The sequence below is a fragment of the Oncorhynchus clarkii genome, chromosome 17 (genome assembly GCF_045791955.1).
Source record: "Oncorhynchus clarkii lewisi isolate Uvic-CL-2024 chromosome 17, UVic_Ocla_1.0, whole genome shotgun sequence".
NCBI lineage: Eukaryota > Metazoa > Chordata > Actinopteri > Salmoniformes > Salmonidae > Oncorhynchus > Oncorhynchus clarkii.
The window spans coordinates 17324122-17347629 of NC_092163.1; the positions used below are offsets into that span (position 1 = coordinate 17324122).

At 43.4% G+C, this 23508-nt stretch overlaps 1 protein-coding gene across 2 annotated transcripts; it reads right to left on the reverse strand.

Annotated features, from left to right (window-relative positions):
- Positions 1 to 838: 838 nt before the first annotated feature.
- LOC139370380 (dual specificity mitogen-activated protein kinase kinase 7-like) lies at positions 839 to 23386 on the reverse strand. Of its 2 annotated transcripts, XM_071109824.1 has the most exons (12): positions 23239 to 23386; positions 21658 to 21705; positions 14373 to 14520; positions 14122 to 14188; positions 12502 to 12615; positions 9031 to 9150; positions 8838 to 8945; positions 8434 to 8613; positions 8131 to 8211; positions 7403 to 7545; positions 7214 to 7259; positions 839 to 6979 (listed from the first exon to the last, which is right to left on the reverse strand). In XM_071109824.1, exons 1-12 carry the CDS (start codon positions 23360 to 23362, stop codon positions 6839 to 6841), a joined length of 1320 nt encoding a protein of 439 aa, XP_070965925.1. In that variant the 5' UTR covers positions 23363 to 23386; the 3' UTR covers positions 839 to 6838. The 2 variants fall into 2 exon arrangements, with proteins under 2 accessions (XP_070965925.1, XP_070965926.1); XM_071109825.1 differs by lacking the exon at positions 21658 to 21705 and having other exon boundaries at positions 5142 to 6979; positions 23239 to 23367.
- Positions 23387 to 23508: the final 122 nt, after the last annotated feature.

Consider the following 23508-nt stretch of genomic DNA (forward strand, 5'->3'; position numbering starts at 1 on the left):
GGACGAACCGTTTAAGTCCCAGATCACTCAGCTGAAAGGTACGTTTGATACTTCCTGGACTAACCAAATTTGTGGCCTTTGTCAAGAACATTTTAGCCTCTTATAAAGCATTGTTAATATCTACCTTGTTTTTACCGTCAGATGACAAGTGTTATTTTGACTAATATTATTGTACTGCCAAATCTCATGAGAGAATGGATGGCTACACTACACACGACTATTCTGTGATGTTGCCTAAACTTAATACATTGCATAATGGTTATTAAAAGTAAACTGTGGGCCCTACCATCCTTTTGAGCCAGACCATTCTAATGACAGTCTCTGCAGTCTGAGTAGCCTACATGTATCTGGAGGTCAGGCCATACAGACTTCAACTGTTAACAATATGTCTTTTTTTGATGAGGCAAGCAAGCAAATCAAAAAGTTAGCTTTGTAACAAAATACTATAGCAACCTTAGTTCAACCTCACTACATATTAGACATTTTTATAGGATCTCAGTTGTCAAAAGTAGAACAGTTAATCAACGTTGTTTGGCCTTCGGTTGCATTGTTTTTTCAGTAGCTCGATCTCATAATCAATGTTAAATTCACAAAATGTTATACACAATGTAATAGACAAAAGCATTAAATTAAACCTTCCTAACATTCTAGTTTTCAATTGACACATCATGTAATAAGGAACATTTCATGCTTTACAAAAATTACAGCTTTTCCCAATCTATTTGTAGGACTCCTACTGAACATACAACAATATGCTTAAGCTTTATAAAACTAACATGATTTGAGTCATAAGAGGCAGGCAGGCTTCAGGCAATAAAGACTCATGTAACATCTCAGCAACTTCTATTTTCTTTATTTGATTTGTCTCCAAAAAAATCCTGAGGTATTCACAATATAATGGCATTTATTCTGTTTGAAAGAGGAAAAGACAACGAAAAGCAGAGAGACAGTAGCTGTGTAGATTGATACAACAGTCAGAACAAACCATTTGAGTTATACATACAAACAAAAAGCCATGGAATTGCAATGGAGATGGAAAAAGTACACCATTTTCCACTTTCAAATCGAGCAAGTCATGCAATACTGCATTTAGAAAGCCTAGGGAACAAGCAAATGATTCTTTACCAACATTTTAAAAGGGTTTCCACCTCCATACAGAGTGCAGGTTAAATACGAGCCAATCAATCCACTTCGGAATAGAAAACTATTAGTCATAGTATGCATAAAACGTTGACTGCTCGTCTGTTTCAGGAGGATAATTCATTACTTGTGTAAAACCAATCCAAGTTTCAAACAATAGGAGCTAACTTAAGTGGTTGTTAGCATAGCACTCTCTTTAATACCACCCATGTTGTAAATATTAATATTTAAACCATAACCTCTGTTTGGCTTGACTGAGCAGGATTTCAAATGAAATGAGTGCACACAGACACTAAAGTATACAAACATGAAGACCGACATCCTACAGCTCAGCCAAGCCAGTACTAAAAGAGCATACACTATCTAGACATTAAACCCACTCCATTATAATAGCAATGTTTCCTGTGGGTTAGTGTGGTTTGATATTTGGCTTTTGTATCAACGGCAAGGCCAATGACACAGACAATTCTCTTTACCATGTGTGTCTTGTTTGGCTTAAAATATATAAAAACAGACTAATAAATAAATAGTGAACATACATATACATTGTTGAAATCAGTTTTTTTTCTGCCAGTCGCAGGTCTGTGATTGGTCAAACTGGACGTCTGCAACCCGAAAGAGCTCCCAACGACTCCTCCCCACTCGACTCAAAAGCTGCCCAAGTGCAAACGCCATTCGTGATAATTTCAGCATTAATAAGACGCTCTCTCGTTGCCTTCGTCTCATATGGCACCCCATTCCCGATGTAGTGCACTACTTCAGGTGCACCATTTAGGGAATAGGGTGCCATTTCAAATGTAGTCAAATGAGTTTGACCATACAGCTTAATACAGCATCAGAGAACCACAAAAACAAAGTGAGGTTTCTGGGTAGAAATAAAACAAATTAAATGGCACACGAGATTTAAACCGAGAAACAATCAATCATGATATTTTGATCATGGAAAAAAATAAAACAAATTCAGTTAAGAGGATATCGGAGGACCAAGGTTTCACAGCGACACAGGGTGAAGAAGTGGCTAAACGGAGCTGTGAACACGATCACTCCGCTCTGCGAGAAAAAGACACCTTTGACCCCGGCGTTCTGGAACGACAGAAAGACTTCAACTACACTGTCACACTCTCCATCTCAAACGCTCTCAAGGATCATCTGGAAATGTATTTATTCAATTTGGTGTCATCTTTTCCCTGAATATAATAAGTTGTAAAAAATAAAATAAAAACAATGGACGAAAAAGGTAAATAATAAATCAGCCTTTTGGTAGACAAAACACTTCCAAGACACAGACCGTGCCCTCCATCCATCCTCACTCTCACAGCTAATTGAATGAAAGACACACGGCACATTTAGGAACGGACAACAACAAAAAGTCTGCTGCTAAGATCTATACACGATCATTCTCGCCATGAAACCAACTAAATGACAATACAAGTAAAAATGTATATGGCAAATAGCAGATTGAAAACAAGTCAAGAGAACATAAAAGGCAAAAGTGTGTCTTTTCCTAAGTACACAATTAAAACATTTTGCAAAATAAATTGTAAAAATTATAAATATATATAGTTTTGTCCCCCCCCAAACATAATATAAAATCAATAGCAGTTACATCAGCGACAATAACATGCAATTGATATACTTACAGCATTGGACTAGCAACTCCCAAACCCCAGTTAACCCACCCCAAAAACTACAACCAGACGGCCCCACCCCAACCCCAATACAATCCTTAAATAGTCATCTCACTCAAACACGTCTCTCGCTTTACTCATTTCCCCTCTGGACTAGCTGAAGGCATGATTTCAACCGTACTAGGGAGAAGATCTCATATTGTCACCAAGTCCAGTTTCATCACCATATGTTTATATACAGGAGGACTCCCTAACGTACAGCAAGCTGACGGATTTGAATGACTGCATAGTGAAAATGATATTTGGTTTTACTTACAGATGGGGCGATGACACACCCTCCCACCCCCAAGGTACAGCGCAGCAGCAGACTATTATGTGCATCCAAAATGGCACCCTAGTCACTACATTGTGCACTTATTTTGACCAGGGTCTTATGAGCCCTGGTGATAAAGTAATGCACTACATAGGGTGTGATTTCAGAGGCACCCTACCAGAGTACATCTAACAGCGCTGGCTTTGCCACTGCCTGCTAAGAACACACAAAGCCACTAAACGGCAGTCAATCAGCATCACTGGTGACATACTGTCTATAGCCTACATTTGGTGTGTGTGTGGCGCGCCACCACTGTCCTTGGCAATGGGTTAGAATTAGTATTCAAACGTTTTTATTATTATACATTTTACGAACACACACACTAAAACACCCAAGTCATTCGGTTTTGGACTAAACCAAAAAAAAAAAGTTCCTGCTGTTTTCAGAAAGGTGAAGAGTGGCACAGTTACCTGTCAGGTGTTTTCAAACCACGTACAGACCACGTGTGCGCTTGTAAACAGACATCAGCAAAACGAAAGAGAAGGTTGACAGTGGGAGACTGGGTCCGACACAGCACCGGACAGCCAAGACTGGGGGAATAGGGTGCACTGAGTAGAGTGCACTTTCTAGTGATTTTGGACAACCCAAGGGGTAGAGAGCATGTAAATAGTACTAATAGAAGTACATAAAGTCAGTATTTTAAAACTTTGAGCAAGTGGGCCAGGCAGCCTAGATTGTATAATAATGTGTCTGTCATTACTACCTGATTGCCTATAGAACCAAAATCGAAGAGCCATGGTTCAAAGTAGGTCCATGATGATTTGCGTCTGGGCAACAAACAGAACATTGCAGCCTGAACCATAACACAAAGAACCAACACTGTTCTCTATTCCACAACGATAAGAGAACCATGTATATTCTACCTGCAACACAGCCAATCTCCTGAACTCTTGGTGACTCTTGAAGACTTGGTGATGGTGAGCAGTGGCTTATTACAGTACCAGTTTACACAGTAAATAGGTCTGTCTGGTTGAGTGGGTGTGATTGCTGTGCCCGGGCTTTGTCAGAGTACAAGTCTCTCCCTGTATTCTACACACACAGGCATTGCTACCCCTAAAGTCCCCCCTCCCCCTATCCCTCACTAGCTACAGAGAAACTCTGAATATATCGTAGTCCTAGTAATCAATTAGAATATCAATAACTCGTTTTCGTTGATGACACCTTTGGTGTGTAACGTCAAGGGTTGAGCTTGCAGGAGGCCCACAGACAGACAGACCATTCTAAATCAGGGTGATCCTGGACTACAATGTCCAAGGTCAGGGAGCAAAAGGTCAAGGTTCACAGGTCAGGACGGACAGACGGACACTCCTTCACTATTAACGACTAGACTTTGCGGTGCTGTAGTGCGATATAATTGTGACTACAACATACTATTACATTGTTAGAGACAGGTGAGGTGTACATAATTTGTGTGGATTAGTTTTGTGACGTTAACCTATGCTACTCATCTATGGGTTTAGCTCTCTGTCAGTGTTCCCTCACACCATTCACCATCATCAGACTTGCTTTTCTGTATTTGGTAACTGTAAAGACATTGCATTACTTCACTTATTTGGTTTAAAAAGATAAGTATTTGTCCTTTGGGGGACAATTAGACAGCAGAGTCTAGATAAAAAAATGTAGCAGCAGTTGTAGCAATGTAATAAATAATTAAATATTTTTTGAAAGATACAATAATGAATAGAACACCAAACAATCAAAACACAAATCCTAATTCCCGCCCTAAAAATCATAATTCATATATTGGTGAAACACCATTCATTGAAAGCTTTTACAATGTCCAGCTAGCTTCAACATCTGATCCATAGCCTGCCCATGGCTGAATTCAGGGCTCCAAAATCTCTCTCCTTACATCTCTGTTATCAAACCACTCACTTCTTTGCTCAGTCACTCCTCCCTCCATAGCTCGAGACGGCCCTAAACCTTCTGTCGCGTACCCCTCTTTACCTTCTGTCTCACTTTCTTAACCTTCTCTTCCTCCGTTCCTTTTCACCTCACCCTTCCATCTCAAATACTTCTTTTTTTAATCCAACTCTCTCTCCCTAGCTCTTCTTCTGCACATATTCATAGTCAACGTTTCCGGTTCCCTCGCTCCATTTCTCTGACATACCGTTGATCTCCCTCTCCTGTCTGTGTCTAGCAGGGATTTGGCTTGGTGTGTGTTGGGGGAAGTCTGATCCCAGACCTGTCAGTGCCATCTTGCAAACTCCTAATGGGGGGGGGGGGGGGTAGTAGTCTTCTCTACCTGGCTTTGGCTCTGGCCCTGCAGGAGGGGAGGCAACAGTCAGGAGGGCCTGTGTGACACACTCAACCGACAACTACCACCTTTGGTTTGACAAAACTGTGGAGCCTCTAAAAGATGGAACAGCAGAAAGAATGAAAGAAAGGAGGCTGAGTGGAATTGAGAAAGAGCGGAGAAGGAGGGTTGAAATGCTCCACAGCCAAAAATATGTTATTGTATTATTTGTAAAGGGTCTCTTGCCTATTTCTTAACAAAAATAACTCACGCCTCCCCTCCAAACTGTTTTCTTTTGTAACACTTCTATTCAACAAAAAGCAACACAATGCCACTCAGCCTCTTCTTTCCTCATCTACCTGGCAGTACAGTTTCCCTGACTGAGTTTCACCACAGCAGCTGGGGTAAATTAAGTAAACCAAGTCTGATAAAAGGCAGACTTTTGTCCTCCCCTCATCCTTTTCTCCTCCTCTGTATCCCTCCACCTGTTATCCAGTTCCACTCAAAACCATCCTGAACTCTAAATAAATAAATACAAAACACATTTTCTACAGAGCTACGCATAACCCTACTTTTTTTTGTCTTTTTTTTTGCAGTTTTTCCCAATTCAAAGCTGCTAGAACATGTACTTGTTTATATTCTCTCTAAGCATTTGAATCAAAGTTCGTAATCTACAGTATTTTCAAACCTATGGTTAAAAACCAGACTGCATCCAGACTGAAACAAATACAGCGGGTCTAGTTGGTCTGTTAGAGCTACAGTGGGACAGCTATATGCCATCCATAAGTGAGCGTACACTCATGTCTTAGTACACACACTCATACACAACCTGTTGAAAAGTAAGTATAGAAATAAAACACCCGGCTGAATATTGCACTGAACCTTCCACTTCTGAGCCTAGCCATCACTGCGGATGAAACTGGGCCTCTGGGCTTGCCGTAGGGACTTTTACATCGTCTTAACACTACATGATGTAGCAGAAATTAGCTCCAGTGTGCATCGACTACTCTGTTGTCAGACCCCGTAGCTTTGACTAGGGCCTGAGCTGGAGCTGAACAAGATTATACAGGAGCGTGAGATATGACTAGTGAGTGAGTAGTATTTATGTATGTGTTTAACCACGTAAATGCATTTACAGTATCACTACTGTACGTCAGTATCTAATGGATGGAAAAGTGAGCATGCATTAGAGTAACCTACAGTATGTGCCAAGGTGTTCACGATAATAATGTACATGTGCTGATATGACTTGACGCCGAACTACAGTGTGAAGCTCTACTCTCCCGCGTGTCCGTCTGTCCTGATCCAGACTCAATCAGTCAATCAACCAGACTCAATCAATCAATTCACAGAGCCAGTCTGTCTGTCTAGGGTTTTAGGCCTACTCCGTGTCTCCGTCCCTCTCCGGGGTCTCCCGGCTGTAGGCTCCAGTGGCTCCGGGGCAGGGCCAGTGGCCGGGGGCTACCTGTTGAAGAGCGAGTGGAGCTGGTGCTGGCTGTAACATTGGCTGCTGCGCGGCGACTCAGTGCGCTCCATCACCGCCTGGAACCAGCCCGCCACGTCCACCACCAGCACCTCATAGCGCCGAATGAAACTGTGCTCCTGGGCGAGGGGGGAGACAGAGGGATAACAATGAGAAGGAAGGGAAGGGCAGAAGAGAGGAGAGTTAGGGTTAGAACACTGCGTCCACTCGCTTTCTCTAATGTACAGATTTTTTTTCTTCTACTAAACATTTAATTCAGACAACATTCTTCCCTTTGTCTCTTCCTTGTAATCCCTAATCATGGTTTAGAGTGGTGGTGGTTAATCAGTGTGTGAATAGCTGGAGAGACTTACGAGCAGCTTGTGGTATTTTGGCCTTTTTCTGTGATCCTTTGTGAGGCTGTAGAAAGAGGCAGTCAATGATGTAAAAATGAACAGACAAAAAGCACTTGATATTACTTAGAGACTGGTTTTGAGAGCAGTAAGACTGCATAAATGTATAATAAACTCTCTCAATGAGTCACACAGTGTGTTTTGTCTCACCAGTCTTTGACGAAGGACTGGAAGTCGAGGGAGAAGTCCATGCTGAGGGGGAGCGAGGGAGGGTCTTCCTGCAGCACTTTGGTCAGGACCTCAAAGTCAGTCTTGCAGTTCTTATAGGGGAACTGTCCTGTGGCCAGCTCCACCTGCAGGCCGAGGTGACACATTACAGCGTTAAGGCCAGTTTATACTTGGTCTAATGACAGGTCTGTAGACAATTAGAATGCGACAAGTGTCGCTGGTCAAAACAACATTTAATTTATACTCCAGTGGAATGTCTGTAGACTGTCGCGGTGACAGTCACTTTTCTTGTTGCGACTGTCGCTATGTCTGTTGTTGTGGTTACCAGACTGCCACAGCAACCAGACCAAATCCTTCTGCGAGTTGATGTATGAGTCCTAACATTCTCAGATACAACCAACAACTTATTTCGTTACACTGTGGCAGGAAGTTATTTTCTGTAAGTATACCATTACCTTGTAAATAATGGTGATGCGAGTTTAGTTTCTAATAATAAATCATAAAAAGTGGCTTGATGGAGCAATTATCATATCGCTTACACCCATTTTGATCCTTTCAGATGGATGACGGGACATTGAGATGTGTCAAAGCGTAGAAGGTAGGTAAGGCTCTCAACTTTCAGCCAGGGCCACATACGAAGGTACAGGACTGACCAAAAGAAGTGCACTACATAGGGAATAGGGTGTGATGCAGTAGTGTAGGTTTTTTACCAGAGAGATGCCCAGGCTCCAGACGTCTGCTCGGATGTCATAGTCAGGCTTGCTGGGATCTGGGGGGTCTATTCTCTCAGGCTGGGGACACACAAAAACAGGCAGTTTCCTCCTAACCCAAGGATTTCTTGTACCAATACACAGGGAAATTAAAAACATTTACAGAGGACAGCAGAACTCAGCATTTGTATGTGCAACCCAGGTGGAAAAATAGTGGCGCTTTAAAATGGCAGCCTTCACTTCGGTAGGTTAAACGTGGTAGAATGTAATGGTAGTGTGTGTGTGTCCACCAAGGTGACTCACAGCCATGTAGGCAGCACAGCCGGCGCTGCGGGTCTTGGCCTTGGAGTCGACGAGTCGTCCGCTGATGCCAAAGTCACACAGCTTGATCTGGCCCTTGTTGTCCAACAGAATGTTGGAGGGCTTCACGTCCCGGTGGATCACACCGTGCTTCTCCTTCAGGTACAGCAGAGCCGACACAATCTGTAGACACAAAGGGTAACACACTACTTCATTGAAGAGAAGGTGAACAAACTTTACGGGATGGGGTCAATTCCATTTGAACTAAATTCAGGAGATAAACTGAACTTAAAGAATCCTAATTGAAAATGAAGGCCAATTTCTTATTCAGAATTTGAGTTTCAGCTCAAAGCCTGAAAAGAGGGTATGACAGAGCAAGAGATAATAGATGAGATGGAGAGACTCACTGCCACAGTCATCTTTCCCAGGATGCGTTCAGGGATGGGCCCCTGGATCCTCTTCTTGAGTTTCTCAGCACACGTCCCCATCAGCTCCATTGCGATGAACACATCCGTCTGAAGACCAATCACAGTCAGTCACACAACATTGGCATTTTAAACAGAACAGTGAAACACTAAATGATCTGTGCGTGTGACTCACGTTGGTAACTATGGCGCCGTAGCACTGGATGATGTAAGGGCAGTCGTGGCTCTTCAGCACAACATCCAGATCCATCAGAATCCTCTTGTTCTCGTCCTTATTTCCTGTCCGGCGCATTTGCTGGTGACACACACAATAAATCAGTCATCAATATTGAACGTTGATATTTTAGTTGAACTTCAAGCAACTGGATGGCATCACTAATTTACAACGCCGCCCGCCCCGCACACCTGTCTAGCACTTAACCATTAGCCAATCACATACTGCCAGTTTCCCGGACACCGATTAGGACTAATCCTACACTAAAAAGGAGATTTAAAGGGGATTATCCACTATAAGTGCTTCATGGTCCAATCTGTCTCTGGGTAACCATAGTAACCTACCTCACTCCAGAATATCAGCTGTTTCCAGCATCTTACCTCCACAGCCCCATCCTTGCCCCCCCCCACATCCAAACCTATTCCCACCACCCCCTCATCCAAATAGCGTCCTCCAATACACAACCCAACCAAGCCGCACTGCTTCTTAACACAGCGCCATCCTACCCGGAAGCCAGCCGCACCAATGCGTCGGAGGATACACCGTGCACCTGGCAACCTTGGTTAGCGTGCACTGCGCCCGGCCCGCCACAGGAGTCGCTGGTGCGCGATGAGACAAGGATTTCCCTACTGGCCAAACCCTCCCTAACCCGGACGACGCTAGGCCAATTGTGCGTCGCCCCACGGACCTCCCGGTCGCAGCCGGTTACGACAGAGCCTGGGCGCGAACCCAGAGTCTCTGGTGGCACAGCTGGCGCTGCAGTACAGCGCCCTTAACCACTGCACCACCCAGGAGGCCTTGGCCTATGTATTTTAACAGAACACACTGATTATAATGTTTATACCAGCCAGTTAAGGCTGAAACAAACAATAGCATTCTACATATTAAATAGCATCGCTATAATAGATCATTTACAGGCTCCAGTGTCTGCCATTATCCCTGTAGGCCATGTTGTTTGTGCTTGTAACCATGACTGTGTATACCAAGAATAAGCATTGTAAGCAACTCCCCATAGACTAGTAGTGACTGACTTCCTAATAGTTAAACAGTTAAGATAAATATGGGGGGGGGCGGCTTAATTGTAGCAGTGACGATACAGTATAATTACTATCATTGTGTGAGGATAAACAATGGAAGGCAAAGCCCAGAGAAAAACCAATAGAAAAAAGAAGAGCGATACTGAACGGACAAACAGCCCAGGGCTGCCGCCAACAGTTATATCCTCTGGCCAAATCAGCTGCTATGGAATTATGTGTTCTGCCACAGTAGGAAAAACCAATGCTATGGCCTAAACCCAAATAGCGGCAATAGAACATCCACACATCACTTGCATAACAGAATGGGCCTAACGTTTCGAGCTGCTGCCCTCCGGAAGGCGATTAATGGTCCCAATGTTCAGCAAGAATAGGAGCAAGGCTAGTTTCATGCCACTAGGCTGTTGAACAGTGGGACATAGGACAGCTGCAGACCCAATACACAGTCAGGCAGTAGGCTGCAGAGACTTTGAATATGTGAAAATGTGTACCAACTTTCCAGTTTTCGGTACTGCATGTAATGTGTTGTGCTGTGTTTGTATGCGGACACCACTAAATTAATTTCCATCTAAATGGACAATAAAGTATAGTGTATCGTAAGTGTCAAACTGCAACAAGACAATGCATTCAGGACAACAGAAACAGAGCGGAGGCCGGAAGGACAGACTTTTCATCCTCAAGACATGAGGTGCTAATAATGAAAGTGAAGTGACTCCCCTGCCAGACAATGTAACGTGCTTTCAGACTGCTTGTTTAAAATGCAATCCAGTACTATTATACACTGCTCAAAAAAATAAAGGGAACACTAAAATAACACATCCTAGATCTGAATGAATGAAATATTCTTATTAAATACTTTTTTCTTTACATAGTTGAATGTGCTGACAACATCACACAAAAATTATCAATGGAAATCAAATTTATCAACCCATGGAGGTCTGGATTTGGAGTCACACTCAAAATTAAAGTGGAAAACCACACTACAGGCTGATCCAACTTTGATGTAATGTCCTTAAAACAAGTCTAAATGAGGCTCAGTAGTGTGTGTGGCCTCCACGTGCCTGTATGACCTCCCTACAACGCCTGGGCATGCTCCTGATGAGGTGGCGGATGGTCTCCTGAGGGATCTCCTCCCAGACCTGGACTAAAGCATCCGCCAACTCCTGGACAGTCTGTGGTGCAACGTGGCGTTGGTGGATGGAGCGAGACATGATGTCCCAGATGTGCTCAATTGGATTCATGTCTGGGGAACGGGCGGGCCAGTCCATAGCATCAATGCCTTCCTCTTGCAGGAACTGCTGACACACTCCAGCCACATGAGGTCTAGCATTGTCTTGCATTAGGAGGAACCCAGGGCCAACCGCACCAGCATATGGTCTCACAAGGGGTCTGAGGATCTCATCTCGGTACCTAATGGCAGTCAGGCTACCTCTGGCGAGCACATGGAGGGCTGTGCGGCCCCCCAAAGAAATGCCACCCCACGACTGACCCACCGCCAAACCGGTCATGCTGGAGGATGTTGCAGGCAGCAGAATGTTCTCCACGGCGTCTCCAGACTCTCACGTCTGTCATGTGCTCAGTGTGAACCTGCTTTCATCTGTGAAGAGCACAGGGCGCCAGTGGCGAATTTGCCAATCTTGGTGTTCTCTGGAAAATGCCAAACGTCCTGCACGGTGTTGGGCTGTAAGCACAACCCCCACCTGTGGACGTCGGGCCCTCATACCACCCTCATGGAGTCTGTTTCTGACCGTTTGAGCAGACACATGCACATTTGTGGCCTGCTGGAGGTAATTTTGCAGGGCTCTGGCAGTGCTCCTTCTGCTCCTCCTTGCACAAAGGCAGAGGTAGCGGTCCTGCTGCTGGGTTGTTGCCCTCCTACGGCCTCCTCCACATCTCCTGATGTACTGGCCTGTCTCCTGGTAGCGCCTCGATGCTCTGGACACTACGCTGACAGACACAGCAAACCTTCTTGCCACAGCTCGCATTGATGTGCCATCCTGGATGAGCTGCACTACCTGAGCCACTTGTGTGGGTTGTAGACTCCATCTCATGCTACCATTAGAGTGAAAGCACCGCCAGCATTCAAAAGTGACCAAAACATCAGCCAGGAAGCATAGGAACTGAGAAGTGGTCTGTGGTCACCACCTGCAGAACCACTCCTTTATTGGGGGCGTCTTGCTAATTGCCTATAATTTCCACCTGTTGTCTATTCCATTTGCACAACAGCATGTGAAATTTATTGTCAATCAGTGTTGCTTCCTAAGTGGACAGTTTGATTTCACAGAAGTGTGATTGTCTTTGAGTTACATTGTGTTGTTTAAGTGTTCCCTTTATTTTTTTGAGCAGTGTATATTGTCTTAATGCCAACAAGCTGTAGTTGGAGGAGGACAAGGCTTACTTTGACGGCGATGATGTGGCCCGTCTTCTTGAAGCGCACTTTGAACACCTGACCGCACGTACCGCTGCCGATCTCCCCCTCGCTGATCAGGTCACTGACCTCGGCTGGGTACCGCTGAGGAGGGAAACAGGTGACGAGTCACAACATGTCAATGACAAACATACATGGCATATGTAGTAGAGGTCGACCGATTAGTCGGAATGGCCGACTAATTAGGGCTGATTTCAAGTTTTCATAACAATCGAAAATCGGTATTTTTGGGCGCCAATTTTTTTTTATATACCTTTATTTAACTAGGCAAGTCAGTTAAGAACACATTCTTATTTTCAATGACGGCCTAGGAACGGTGGGTTAACTGCCTTGTTCAGGGGCAGAACGACAGATTTTCACCTTGTCAGCTCAGGGATCCAATTTGCAACCTTACAGTTAACTAGTCCAACGCAATAATGACCTGCCACTCTCGTTGCACTCCACAAAGAGACTGCCTGTTACGCGAATGCAATAAGCCAAGGTAAATTGCTAGCTAGCATTAAACTTATCTTATAAAAAATAATCAATCATAATCACTAGTTAAATACACATGGTTGATGATATTATTAGATATTATCTAGCGTGTCCTAGATTGCATATAATCTGACTGAGCATACAAGCATACAAGCATCTAAGTATCTGACTGAGCGGTGGTAGGCAGAAGCAGGAGTGTAAACATTCAAACAGGACTTTCGTGCGTTTTGCCAGCAGCTCTTCATTGTGCGTCAAGCATTGCGCCGTTTATGACTTCAAGCCTATCAACTCCCAAGATGAGGCTGGTGTAACCGAAGTGAAATGGCTAGCTAGTTAGCGCATGCTAATAGCGTTTCAAACGTCACTCGCTCTGAGTCTTCTAGTAGTTGTTCCCCTTGCTCTGCATGGGTAATGCTGCTTCGATGGTGGCTGTTGTCGCTGTGTTGCTGGTTCGAGCCCAGGGAGGAGCGAGGAGAGGGACGGAAGCGATACTGTTAGACTGGCAATACTAAAGTGCCTATAAGAACATCCAATCGTCAAAGGTTAATGAAATACAAATGGTAGAGGGAAATATTCCTATAATTCATATAATAACTACAACCTAAAACTTCTTACCTGGGAATATTGAAGACTCATGTTAAAAGGAACCACCAGCTTTCATGTGTTCTGAGCAAGGAACTGAAACTTTAGCTTTCTTACATTGCACATATTGCACTTTTTCTTTCTTCTCCAACACTTTGGTTTTGCATTATTTAAACCAAATTGAACATGTTTCATTTACTTGAGGCTAAATTGATTTTATTGATGTATTATATTAAGTTAAAATAAGTGTTCATTCACTATTTTTGTAATTGTCATTATTACAAAAAAATAATAAAAGAAATGGGCCGATTAATCGGCATCGGATTTTTTGGTCCTCCAATAATCAGCATCGGTATTGAAAAATCACAAATCGGTCGACCTCTAATATGTAGCATGATGTACTACAGTACCCATAATGCTGTGTGTATGATATCCAGTTATAATGGTGTCCCCTTGTCAAAACAGCACATTATTTTAATTTTAATGAGTAGAGAGAAATACAAAAAATAAATTCAGGCAATGATAGTCCCTTACCTGGCCGTCGATCTTCAGGTAGCCTGTCTGCTTCATGATCTCCTGCAGCTTCTGGTCTATCTCCGCACTAAGGGGACACGGCACAGACACACAAAAAGGTTAGGTGCGTCATTTGACGCATGCGTGTATATGGAAGCGTTTTTTTTAAATTATTTTTTTTATTTTTTTTACTTTCGGTATCCCTTTCCAGAACATGAATGCTCAGTGTGCATCTGCTTCATGCACGTGTGTGTATGCTCCGTTTGTCTTACTTCTCCAGGCTCTTCACCAGGCCGTACTGTGGCGTGGGCAGGTTGAGCATGTGTCGCGGACGGCTGGGGTAGGAATGGTGCTGGGGTGAGCTCTCAGAGGACGAGGAGCGACTCCCCCCTCCGTCGTTAGCCAGGGGCAGCTGAAGAGCTGGGGGGGAGCAGGAGAGGAGGATCATTTAGAAGGGAAGGTAAAAGAAGAAGACTGGGGCTGTGCTTTATTATAGCCTGGGGCCAGTCTGTTTTAGACCGTTTCTGCTTTAGGAAACTTGTCGTTGTCAGAAACAGACTGGCACCCAGACTAGTGTTACTGTAATCAATTCCACTCTTTCCTCATCTCTCTTCTTAATGATAATTGAGCTTACAGCATTGAAGAGGTCAGCGTTGTAGTGGAATCTATCTAGCTCTTTGACCAAACAGTGACACAGAGAGAGACCTAAGGATATGTAGCCACATAGCAAAATCCCAGCGCTCCAATACTAACTAACTCCCTGTCACTGATGGGCTATTCAAAAAAACACACTGACAGTTACAGGTCTACAGTGCATTCAGAAAGTATTCATACCCCTTGACTTTTTCCACATTGTTACAGCCTTATTATAAAATGTATTAAATAAACAATTTTCCTTAATCTACACACAATACCCCATAATGACAAAGCAAAAACAGGTTTAGACATTTTTACAAATGTATTCCAAAAAAACAGAACTTATACTTATTTACATAAGTATTAGGATCCTTTGCTATGAGAGTCGAAATTGAGCTCAGGTGCACCCTGTTTCCATTGATCATCCATGAGATGTTTCCACAACTTGATTAGAGTCCACCTGTGGTAATTTCAATTGATTGGACATGATTTGGAAAGGCACAAACCTGTCTATATAAAAAGGTCCCACAGCAGACAGTATATGTCAGAGCAAAAACCAAGCCATGAGGTCGAAGGACTTTATCGTAGAGCTCTGAGGCATTGTGTCGAGGCACAGATCTGGGGAAGGGTACCAAAAAATTTCTGCATAATTGAAGGTCCCCAAATACACAGTGGCATCCATCATTCTTAAATGGAGGAAGTTTGGAACCACCAAGACTCTTCCTAGAGCTGGCCGCCCAACCAAACTGAGCAATCGGGCCTTGGTCAGGGAGGTGACCAAGAACCCGATGGTCACTGACAGAGCTCCAGAGTTCCTCTGTGGAGATGGGAGAACCTTCCAGAAAGACAACCATCTCTGCAGCACTCCACCTATCATGCCTTTATGGTAGTGGCCAGACGTAAGCCAATCCTCAGTAAAAAGGCACATGACAGCCCGCTTGGAGTTTACCAAAAGGCACCTAAAGGACTCTGATCATGAGAAACAAGATTCTCTGGTCTGATGAAATAGAGATTGGACTCTTTGGCCTAAATGCCAAGCGTCACATCTGGAGGAAACCTGGCACCATCCATACGGTGAAGCATGGTGGTGGCAGCATCATTCTGTGATGTTTTTCAGAGGCAGGCACTGGGAGATTAGTCAGGATCGAGGGAAAGATGAACAGAGCAAAGTGCAGAGAGATCCTTAACTTCTTATGGCTGTAGAAGCACCCTTGAGTAGCTTGGATGAAAGCTGCCCAGAGGTGCCCAGAGTAAACAGCCTGCTCCTCAGTCTCAGTTGCTAATATATGCATATTATTAGTAGTATTGGATAGAAAACACTGAGGTTCCTAAAACTGTTTGAATGATGTCTGTGAGTATAACAGAACTCATATGGCAGACAAAAACCTGAGAAGAAATCCAAACAGGAAGTGAGAAATCTGAGGTTGGTGGATTTTCAAACTAGGCCAAATTGAATTCACATTGGGATATGAATGAAGTTGCACTACCTAGGGCTTCCATTAGATGTCAACAGTCTTTAGAAACTTGAATGAGGATTCTACTGTGTTATGGGACTGAATAAGAGCTGAATGAGTCAGCTTACTGGCAGAGAGCCATTTCCTGGTCATGCGCATTCCACGTGATATCGACTTGCGTTCCAAAAGGAATTCTCAGGTTGGAACTTTATTGAAGATTTAAGATAAAAACATCCTAATGATTGATTCTGTACTTAGTTTGAAATGTGTCTTCGACCTGTAATATAACTTTTTGACCGAAGAAAGCGTTTGGATATGTATACCAAACGCGCAAACAAAAGTAGCTAATTGGACATAAATAACGGACATTATTGAACAAATCAAGCATTTATTGTGGACCTGGGACTCCTGGGAGTGCATTCTGATGAAGATCAAAAGGTAAGGGAATATTTATCATGTAATTTCTGAGCGCCGTCTCAGATTATTGCATGGTATGCCTTTTCCGTCAAGTTTTTTTGAAATCTGACACAGCGGTTGCATTAAGGAGAGGTATATCTATAATTCCATGTGTATAACTTGTATTATCATCTACATTTGAGTATTTCTGTTGAATCGATGAGGCTATGCAGGTCACCACTGCGACCTGTATGCTCTAGTCGGCTGGCCCTCGCTACATATTCGTCGCCAGACCCACTGACTCCAGGTCATCTACAAGTCCATGCTAGGTAAAGCTCCGCCTTATCTCAGTTCACTGGTCATGATGGCAACACCCACCCGTAGCACGCACTCCAGCAGGTGTATCTCACTGATCATCCCTAAAGCCAACACCTCATTTGGCTGCCTTTCGTTCCAGTTCTCTGCTGCCTGTGACTGAAACGAATTGCAAAAATTGCTGAAGTTGGAGAATTATCTGCTATCTGAGCAGCTAACCGATCGCTGCAGCTGTACATAGTCTATTGGTAAATAGCCCACCCAATTTTACCTACCTCATCCCCATACTGTTTATATTTATTTACTTTTCTGCTCTTTTGCACATCAATATCTCTACCTGTACATGACCATCTGATCATTTATCACTCCAGTGTTAAACTGCAAAATTGTAATTATTCACCTACCTCCTCATGCCTTTTGCAAACTGTATATAGAGACTCTTTTTCTACTGTGTTATTGACTTGTTAATTGTTCACTCCATGTGTAACTGTGTTGTCTGTTCACACTGCTATGCTTTATCTTGGCCAGGTCGCAGTTGCAAATGAGAACTTGTTCTCAACTAGCCTACCTGGTTAAATAAAGGTGAAATAAATTAATAAAAAATGCAAAAATAACTTGATGTTTTTGGAACTAGTGAACGTAACGCGCCAATGTAAACTCAGTTTTTTAAATATAAATATGAACCTTATCAAACAAAACATACATGTATTGTGTAACATGAAGTCCTATGAGTGTCATCTGATGAAGATCATCAAAAGGTTAGTGATTAATTTTATCTCTGTGCTTTTTGTGACTCCTATCATTGGCTGGAAAACGGCTGTGTTTATTCTGTGGCTTGGTGGTAACCTTACAATCGTTTGTTGTGCTTTCGCTGTAAAGCATACTTGAAATCGGACACTGTGGTGGGATTAACAACAATATTACCTTTAAAACAGTTTAAGATACAATGGGGCAAAAAAGTATTTAGTCAGCCACCAATTGTGCAAGTTCTCCCACTTAAAAAGATGAGGCATGTAATTGATCATAGGTACACTACAAACTATGACAGACAAAATGAGAAAAAAAAAATCCAGAAAATCACATTGTAGGATTTTTAATGAATTTATTTGCAAATTATGGTGGAAAATAAGTATTTGGTCACCTACAAACAAGCAAGATTTCTGGCTCTCACAGACATGTAACTTCTTCTTTAAGAGGCTCCTCTGTCCTCCACTCGTTACCTGTATTAATAGCACCTGTTTGAACTTGTTATCATTATAAAAGACACCTGTCCACAACCTCAAAGTCACACTCCAAACTCCACTATGGCCAAGACCAAAGAGCTGTCAAAGGACACCAGAAACAAAATTGTAGACCTGCACCAGGCTGGGAAGACTGAATCTGCAATAGGTAAGCAGCTTGGTTTGAAGAAATCAACTGTGGGAGCAATTATTAGGAAATGGAAGACATACAAGACCACTGATAATCTCCCTCGATCTGGGGCTCCACGCAAGATCACACCCCGTGGGATCAAAATGATCACAAGAATGGTGAGCAAAAATCCCAGAACCACACGGGGGGGACCTAGTGACTGACCTGCAGAGAGCTGGGACCAAAGTAACAAAGCCTACCATCAGCAAGGGCATTGAAGAGGAAACGTGGCTGGGTCTTTCAGCATGACAATGATCCCAAACACACCGCCCGGGCAACGAAGGAGTGGCTTCGTAAGAAGCATTTCAAGGTCCTGGAGTGACCTAGCCAGTCTCCAGATCTCAACCACATAGAAAATCTTTGGAGGGAGTTGAAAGTCCATGTTGCCCAGCAACAGCCTCAAAACATCACTGCCCTAGAGGAGATCTGCATGGAGGAATGGGCCAAAATACCAGCAACAGTGTGTGAAAACCTTGTGAAGACTTACAGAAAACATTTGACCTCTGTCATTGCCAACAAAGGGTATATAACAAAGTATTGAGAAACTTTTGTTATTGACCAAATACTTATTTTCCACCATAATTTGCAAATAAATTCAATAAAAATCCTACAATGTGATTTTCTGGATTTTTTTTCTTCTCATTTTGTCAGTCATAGTTGAAGTGTACCTATGATGAAAATTACAGGCCTCTAATCTTTTTGTAGGAGAACTTGCACAATTGGTGGCTGACTAAATACTTTTTTGCCCCACTGTACATGTATGTTTGAGGAATTTTAATTATGAGATTTGTTGTTTTGAATTTGGCACCCTGCACTTTCACTGGCTGTTGTCATATCATCCCGTTAACGGGATTGCAGCCCTAAGATTAACACACAGCCAAGACAACGCAGGAGTGGCTTCTGGACAAGTCTCTGAATGTCCTCGAGTGGCCCATCCAGAGCCTGCATTTGAACCCGATCGAACATCTCTGGAGAGACCTGAAAATAGCTGTGCAGCAACGCTCCCCATACAACCTGAAAGAGCTTTGACAGGATCTGCAGAGAAGAATGAGAGAAACTCCAAATACATGTGTGCCAAGCTTGTAGCGTCATAACCAAGAAGACTTGAGGATGTAACTGCTGCCAAAGGTGCTTCAACAAAGTCCTGAGTAATTATGGGGTATTGTGTAGATTGATGAAGAAAAACAAAATGTCATACATTTTAGAACAAGGCTAACGTAACAAATTGTGGGAAAAGTGAAGGGGTCTGAATACTTTCTGAAAGCACAGTATAGGTTGGCTTATAAAATTGAGTGTCATTCTACTTCAAGGTCTCACCCATTGCCTCTCAGTTTGTACACATTTAGTGTGCATCCCAAATGCCCCCCCTAGTGCACTATAGACCAGAGCCCTATGAGAGCCCTATGGGTCCTGGTCAAAAGTAGTGCACTATAAGGGGAAATGGTGTGAATGAAAGCAGTCCATGCTCAATTTCACCTTGACGGACAGACAGAGCAGGCCAGTGTAAGTAGAACGATATCAGTTCAGTCTACAACAGAGGTCGGCTGTGAATGTCTATAGACCACAATACAAAACACTTCGACAAGACATTCCTAAAGTATTAGCAACAGCAAGACAACCCGTAGCCTGTATATTAGCAAAGCATAGGTAAACAACTTCAATTGAACTTGAAGGCTTGTTCAATCGATCCATTTTTACTTCCTAATTTGACACAAAGGCAAAAAGTGTTTTTGTTCAAGGAGACAAAGGGATATAGACAGGGTGAGCACTGAGCAGTGGAGACCAGCTATGAGAGTAGTGTTAGCTTTGACCCGCCATGCAACCACACAAACAGACCATGCGTTCAGACTGCTGCTCAGTCAGTATCTAGCTAGCAGCACCAAATGGAGTGGACCCTCTGCTGCAGAACATTGTAGCCCTCTCAGTGATCTCTGACCTCAGAGACCACCCCGAAGAGGACATGGAGAGGGCTCCAAAATCCCCACCAAACCTCAGTTCAGACCGTTCAATGTATTTTCTTCAGATGAAATCAATTCATACATGTTTTATTCACTGTGTGAAGAGCGCACCATTCCTAATCTGTGAATGGGGCCATTTGGCAGAGGGCACCCTTTGGAGCCTTTGGTTTGTAGTGTTGAGCAGTTCTTTAAAACGCCTTTTCAAGAGAAAAATGAACCGCCAGGCAGTAGCTTTATCCTTGGTTCAATCACCTGCAGCCAGGACCTGCTCACTGGAGAGAATCGGTTAGTGGGGGTTAGTAGTAGACTCAGGGCAATTCTTGGTTTGGCAAAGACCAGACAGTCCTCCACATACTAGATCCAGACAGACACACACATCAGCCACTTAGGCACCTCTGGCAATTGACAGTGCCACTGCAAGAGGGATGCCAGGAGACCAGGAGAGAATGCTTAGTTAGCGCACAAAGAACACTATCTGACCCTGAGAAAGAGAGCATGGAAGAAACAGACCGACAGACGCACAAGACAGAAATGGACTTGTCAGACAGCCTGAACTGCAGAGCAAAGAGAATTCCAGCTTGGACACATACATAGGCCCAGCCTGGATGGAAGACATGACAGACAAACAGACTGAAGGACAAGTCTTCCGACATGAAGAGGTGGTCAGATTTGGCCACAGCAGCACTCCTGCAGACCAACCGGTGGTGGGATGCTGGATTAGACTGTGTAATAAAAACCGTGCAGGAAGCCACATGCACCGTGTCTCTGCATCCAGCAAAACAGGGGTTAATAATATCCTCACACACACGCAGACCCAGGCATACACACTCACTGCACTGCCCTGCCACTGGCACTCACACATGGAGAAGAAGGGATGGAGGGAGAATGAGATTAGAGTGGAGGTGAGAGTGGCGACCAACTGGGGATACAGTGCAAATGGCCACTTGAAAAGAAAAAACGGGTCAGAATAGTCTTAGAATATTTTAGGTGTGCTGTACACAATTTAAGGCTAAATATCAATTTTACACAACAATAGCCTTAGCCTATTACACATATTTTGTGAGGAGGAGAATACATTGGCTGTGTGTTGTGTACTGCAATTCATTTAGGTCTACATTCAAAACTAAGGACAATGTATAAGCGCTGGTAAGGTATCATTCAGGCCAGTCATTCAGGTTTGGTGAAACCATCTGAAGAATATATGAAGTTACTATCCTCTGTACGTTCGGTTCTGAGCTACTGAGGGTGAAATGTTCCCTTGCTAATGAATAGAAGGAGTGACATGGAGATGGGGAGAGAAAGGAGAGTGATAAAGAATGGACTGTGAGAAAGAGAGAAGGATGGAGGGTGCAGTGGCAGAGAGAGAGAGAGCAATGATTGAATGATACCTGCACGCTGGGAAGGAGCTGGAGCAGGACTGAGCTGGATCACGATGACTGGACAGAGGAGAGAAAATACACACGTGCACATTACTGCACTGTTCAGTGCCAGGTACTCACTCACACATACCCTGTCTAACACCCACAGAGACTCACCAATAAACTACCACACACATACCAATGAACTACAACCCCATACTAACACGCACACACAAAACAAAATTAAGGAAGGCTCAATCAATCAAGAGCACCTCAGATACACCAGTTGATATTCTGTGTGTGCGAAAATAAAAACCACTAGCACCTCAAATGCTGAGCTCGTCAAAGATAAGAGGGAGGCATTACCACACCATCTTTGCTTTCCTGTGCCTTTAGCTTTCCAATGAGGCTGGTTGTAAAGCAAACACCACTGGATCGTTCACGTTGTCCGATTTGTTGGGGAAAATAAGTGAGAAGAAAACATCAAATACCTTGATTGAAAAGTATAGCAATTGACCTCAGGACACCACCATCAGCATAGGGTTGAGTACCCATATCACCACATTACACTAAATGTGGCTGGCATTGAATGGTTCAAGATTAAATTCACCCATAAATATTGGGAAGGAGCCTGTTTGAAATGTTTGACCTTCATATCGGCTGTAAACTGATCCTAAATCAGGGCTGTTGGGATAAATTCCACATGGTGCATTTTGGTGGCTTGGCTGGAAAAGTCCCTAACTAGCCAGTTATATTATGCCAGATGTGTTCGTCTACATTATGACCAAAACATTATCTGCCAAAGATTAACAAGACTGCCGAAATATCCATCATGCCCAAAATATGAGAACAGCATTCATGCGAAACAAATCACGGGCTTATCAAACATATATAATTGGTTTAGAAAATGGAAACACCAAAAAGATAACAGCCGTTTAGTGTTGTATTTACTAACAGCACAATATTCGTGCAATTTGTGACGTGACAAGAGCCACTTTCAGGGGTAGCTTGCTAGCTATCTTGAACGTTACAGCTGGTAAATTTGTTCACGCAAATAACTGGCAAGTTGCGTTAAGCTAACGTTCGCTTTTCGAGCTAACTGGCTACTAACATTGACTCGGTCAAAATCATACTGGAAGTTTCGCTAGAAATTTATATACACACAAGCCATGTCTGCTTAATGAACCATATTAGGCCAGATATACATGTCAAATACTGAAAGACAGCTAATTGTTCCGTGCCGAGAAATTAACAAATTGTCTGACGGATGGATGATAAGGCCTGCTAGGACTAGCTGATAGCCAACAGTTGATAGGACCGAACCAAAACACAGTTCGGGATTTAAATTTAGTTGTTTCTGTTACAACGTTGCACTGATATCAAATGCTGGCTTACATAGTTTCAAAAAGTTGTTGATATGTTATATACATGCACACGCATGACATCTCTGGGCAGGGAAACGTCCCGAGCTGGGGTATTTGTTTATCCATTTAGCCTGTTAGCATGTTAACTAACAGCAGCAGCATATGCCTATTACACCCCCTCTCTGCCTCTCCTTTCGCTTATTTTCACTGTCCTCTCTCGGTTACCGACTCCCCCACGGATACTCACTTGGCCTCGGACGTGAACGTTGTGGACTCATGTCGATATTGAGGTCAATTCTTCTACGAGCTTCTTTATTTTCTTGCTTTAGTTTCTCCTCGATTCTGGAGAGTCTCTGTTCCAGCGACGACATCTTGAAATATTGAACACTATCAAAGATTATCTATATTTGAGTAGATAACCGAGTGACCACTTTAACGATGGAAATATATGCCCTCAATGATTGAAGGCAGGCGCGATCAAGTGGGACCATTCTAGTCAACGAGAGGGCATATACGA

Bases quoted from the DNA above. Each gene is read 5' to 3' on its own strand.
- LOC139370380 (XM_071109824.1), bottom strand. From the start codon at position 23,362: ATGTCGTCGCTGGAACAGAGACTCTCCAGAATCGAGGAGAAACTAAAG. The intron at 14,521-21,657 runs GTATCATTCAAT...GCTCCCCCCCAG, and splicing joins AGCTCCTTCCCAGCGTGCAG to CTCTTCAGCTGCCCCTGGCT. The intron at 8,946-9,030 runs GTGAGTCACACG...ATTGGTCTTCAG, and splicing joins ACGGCGCCATAGTTACCAAC to ACGGATGTGTTCATCGCAAT.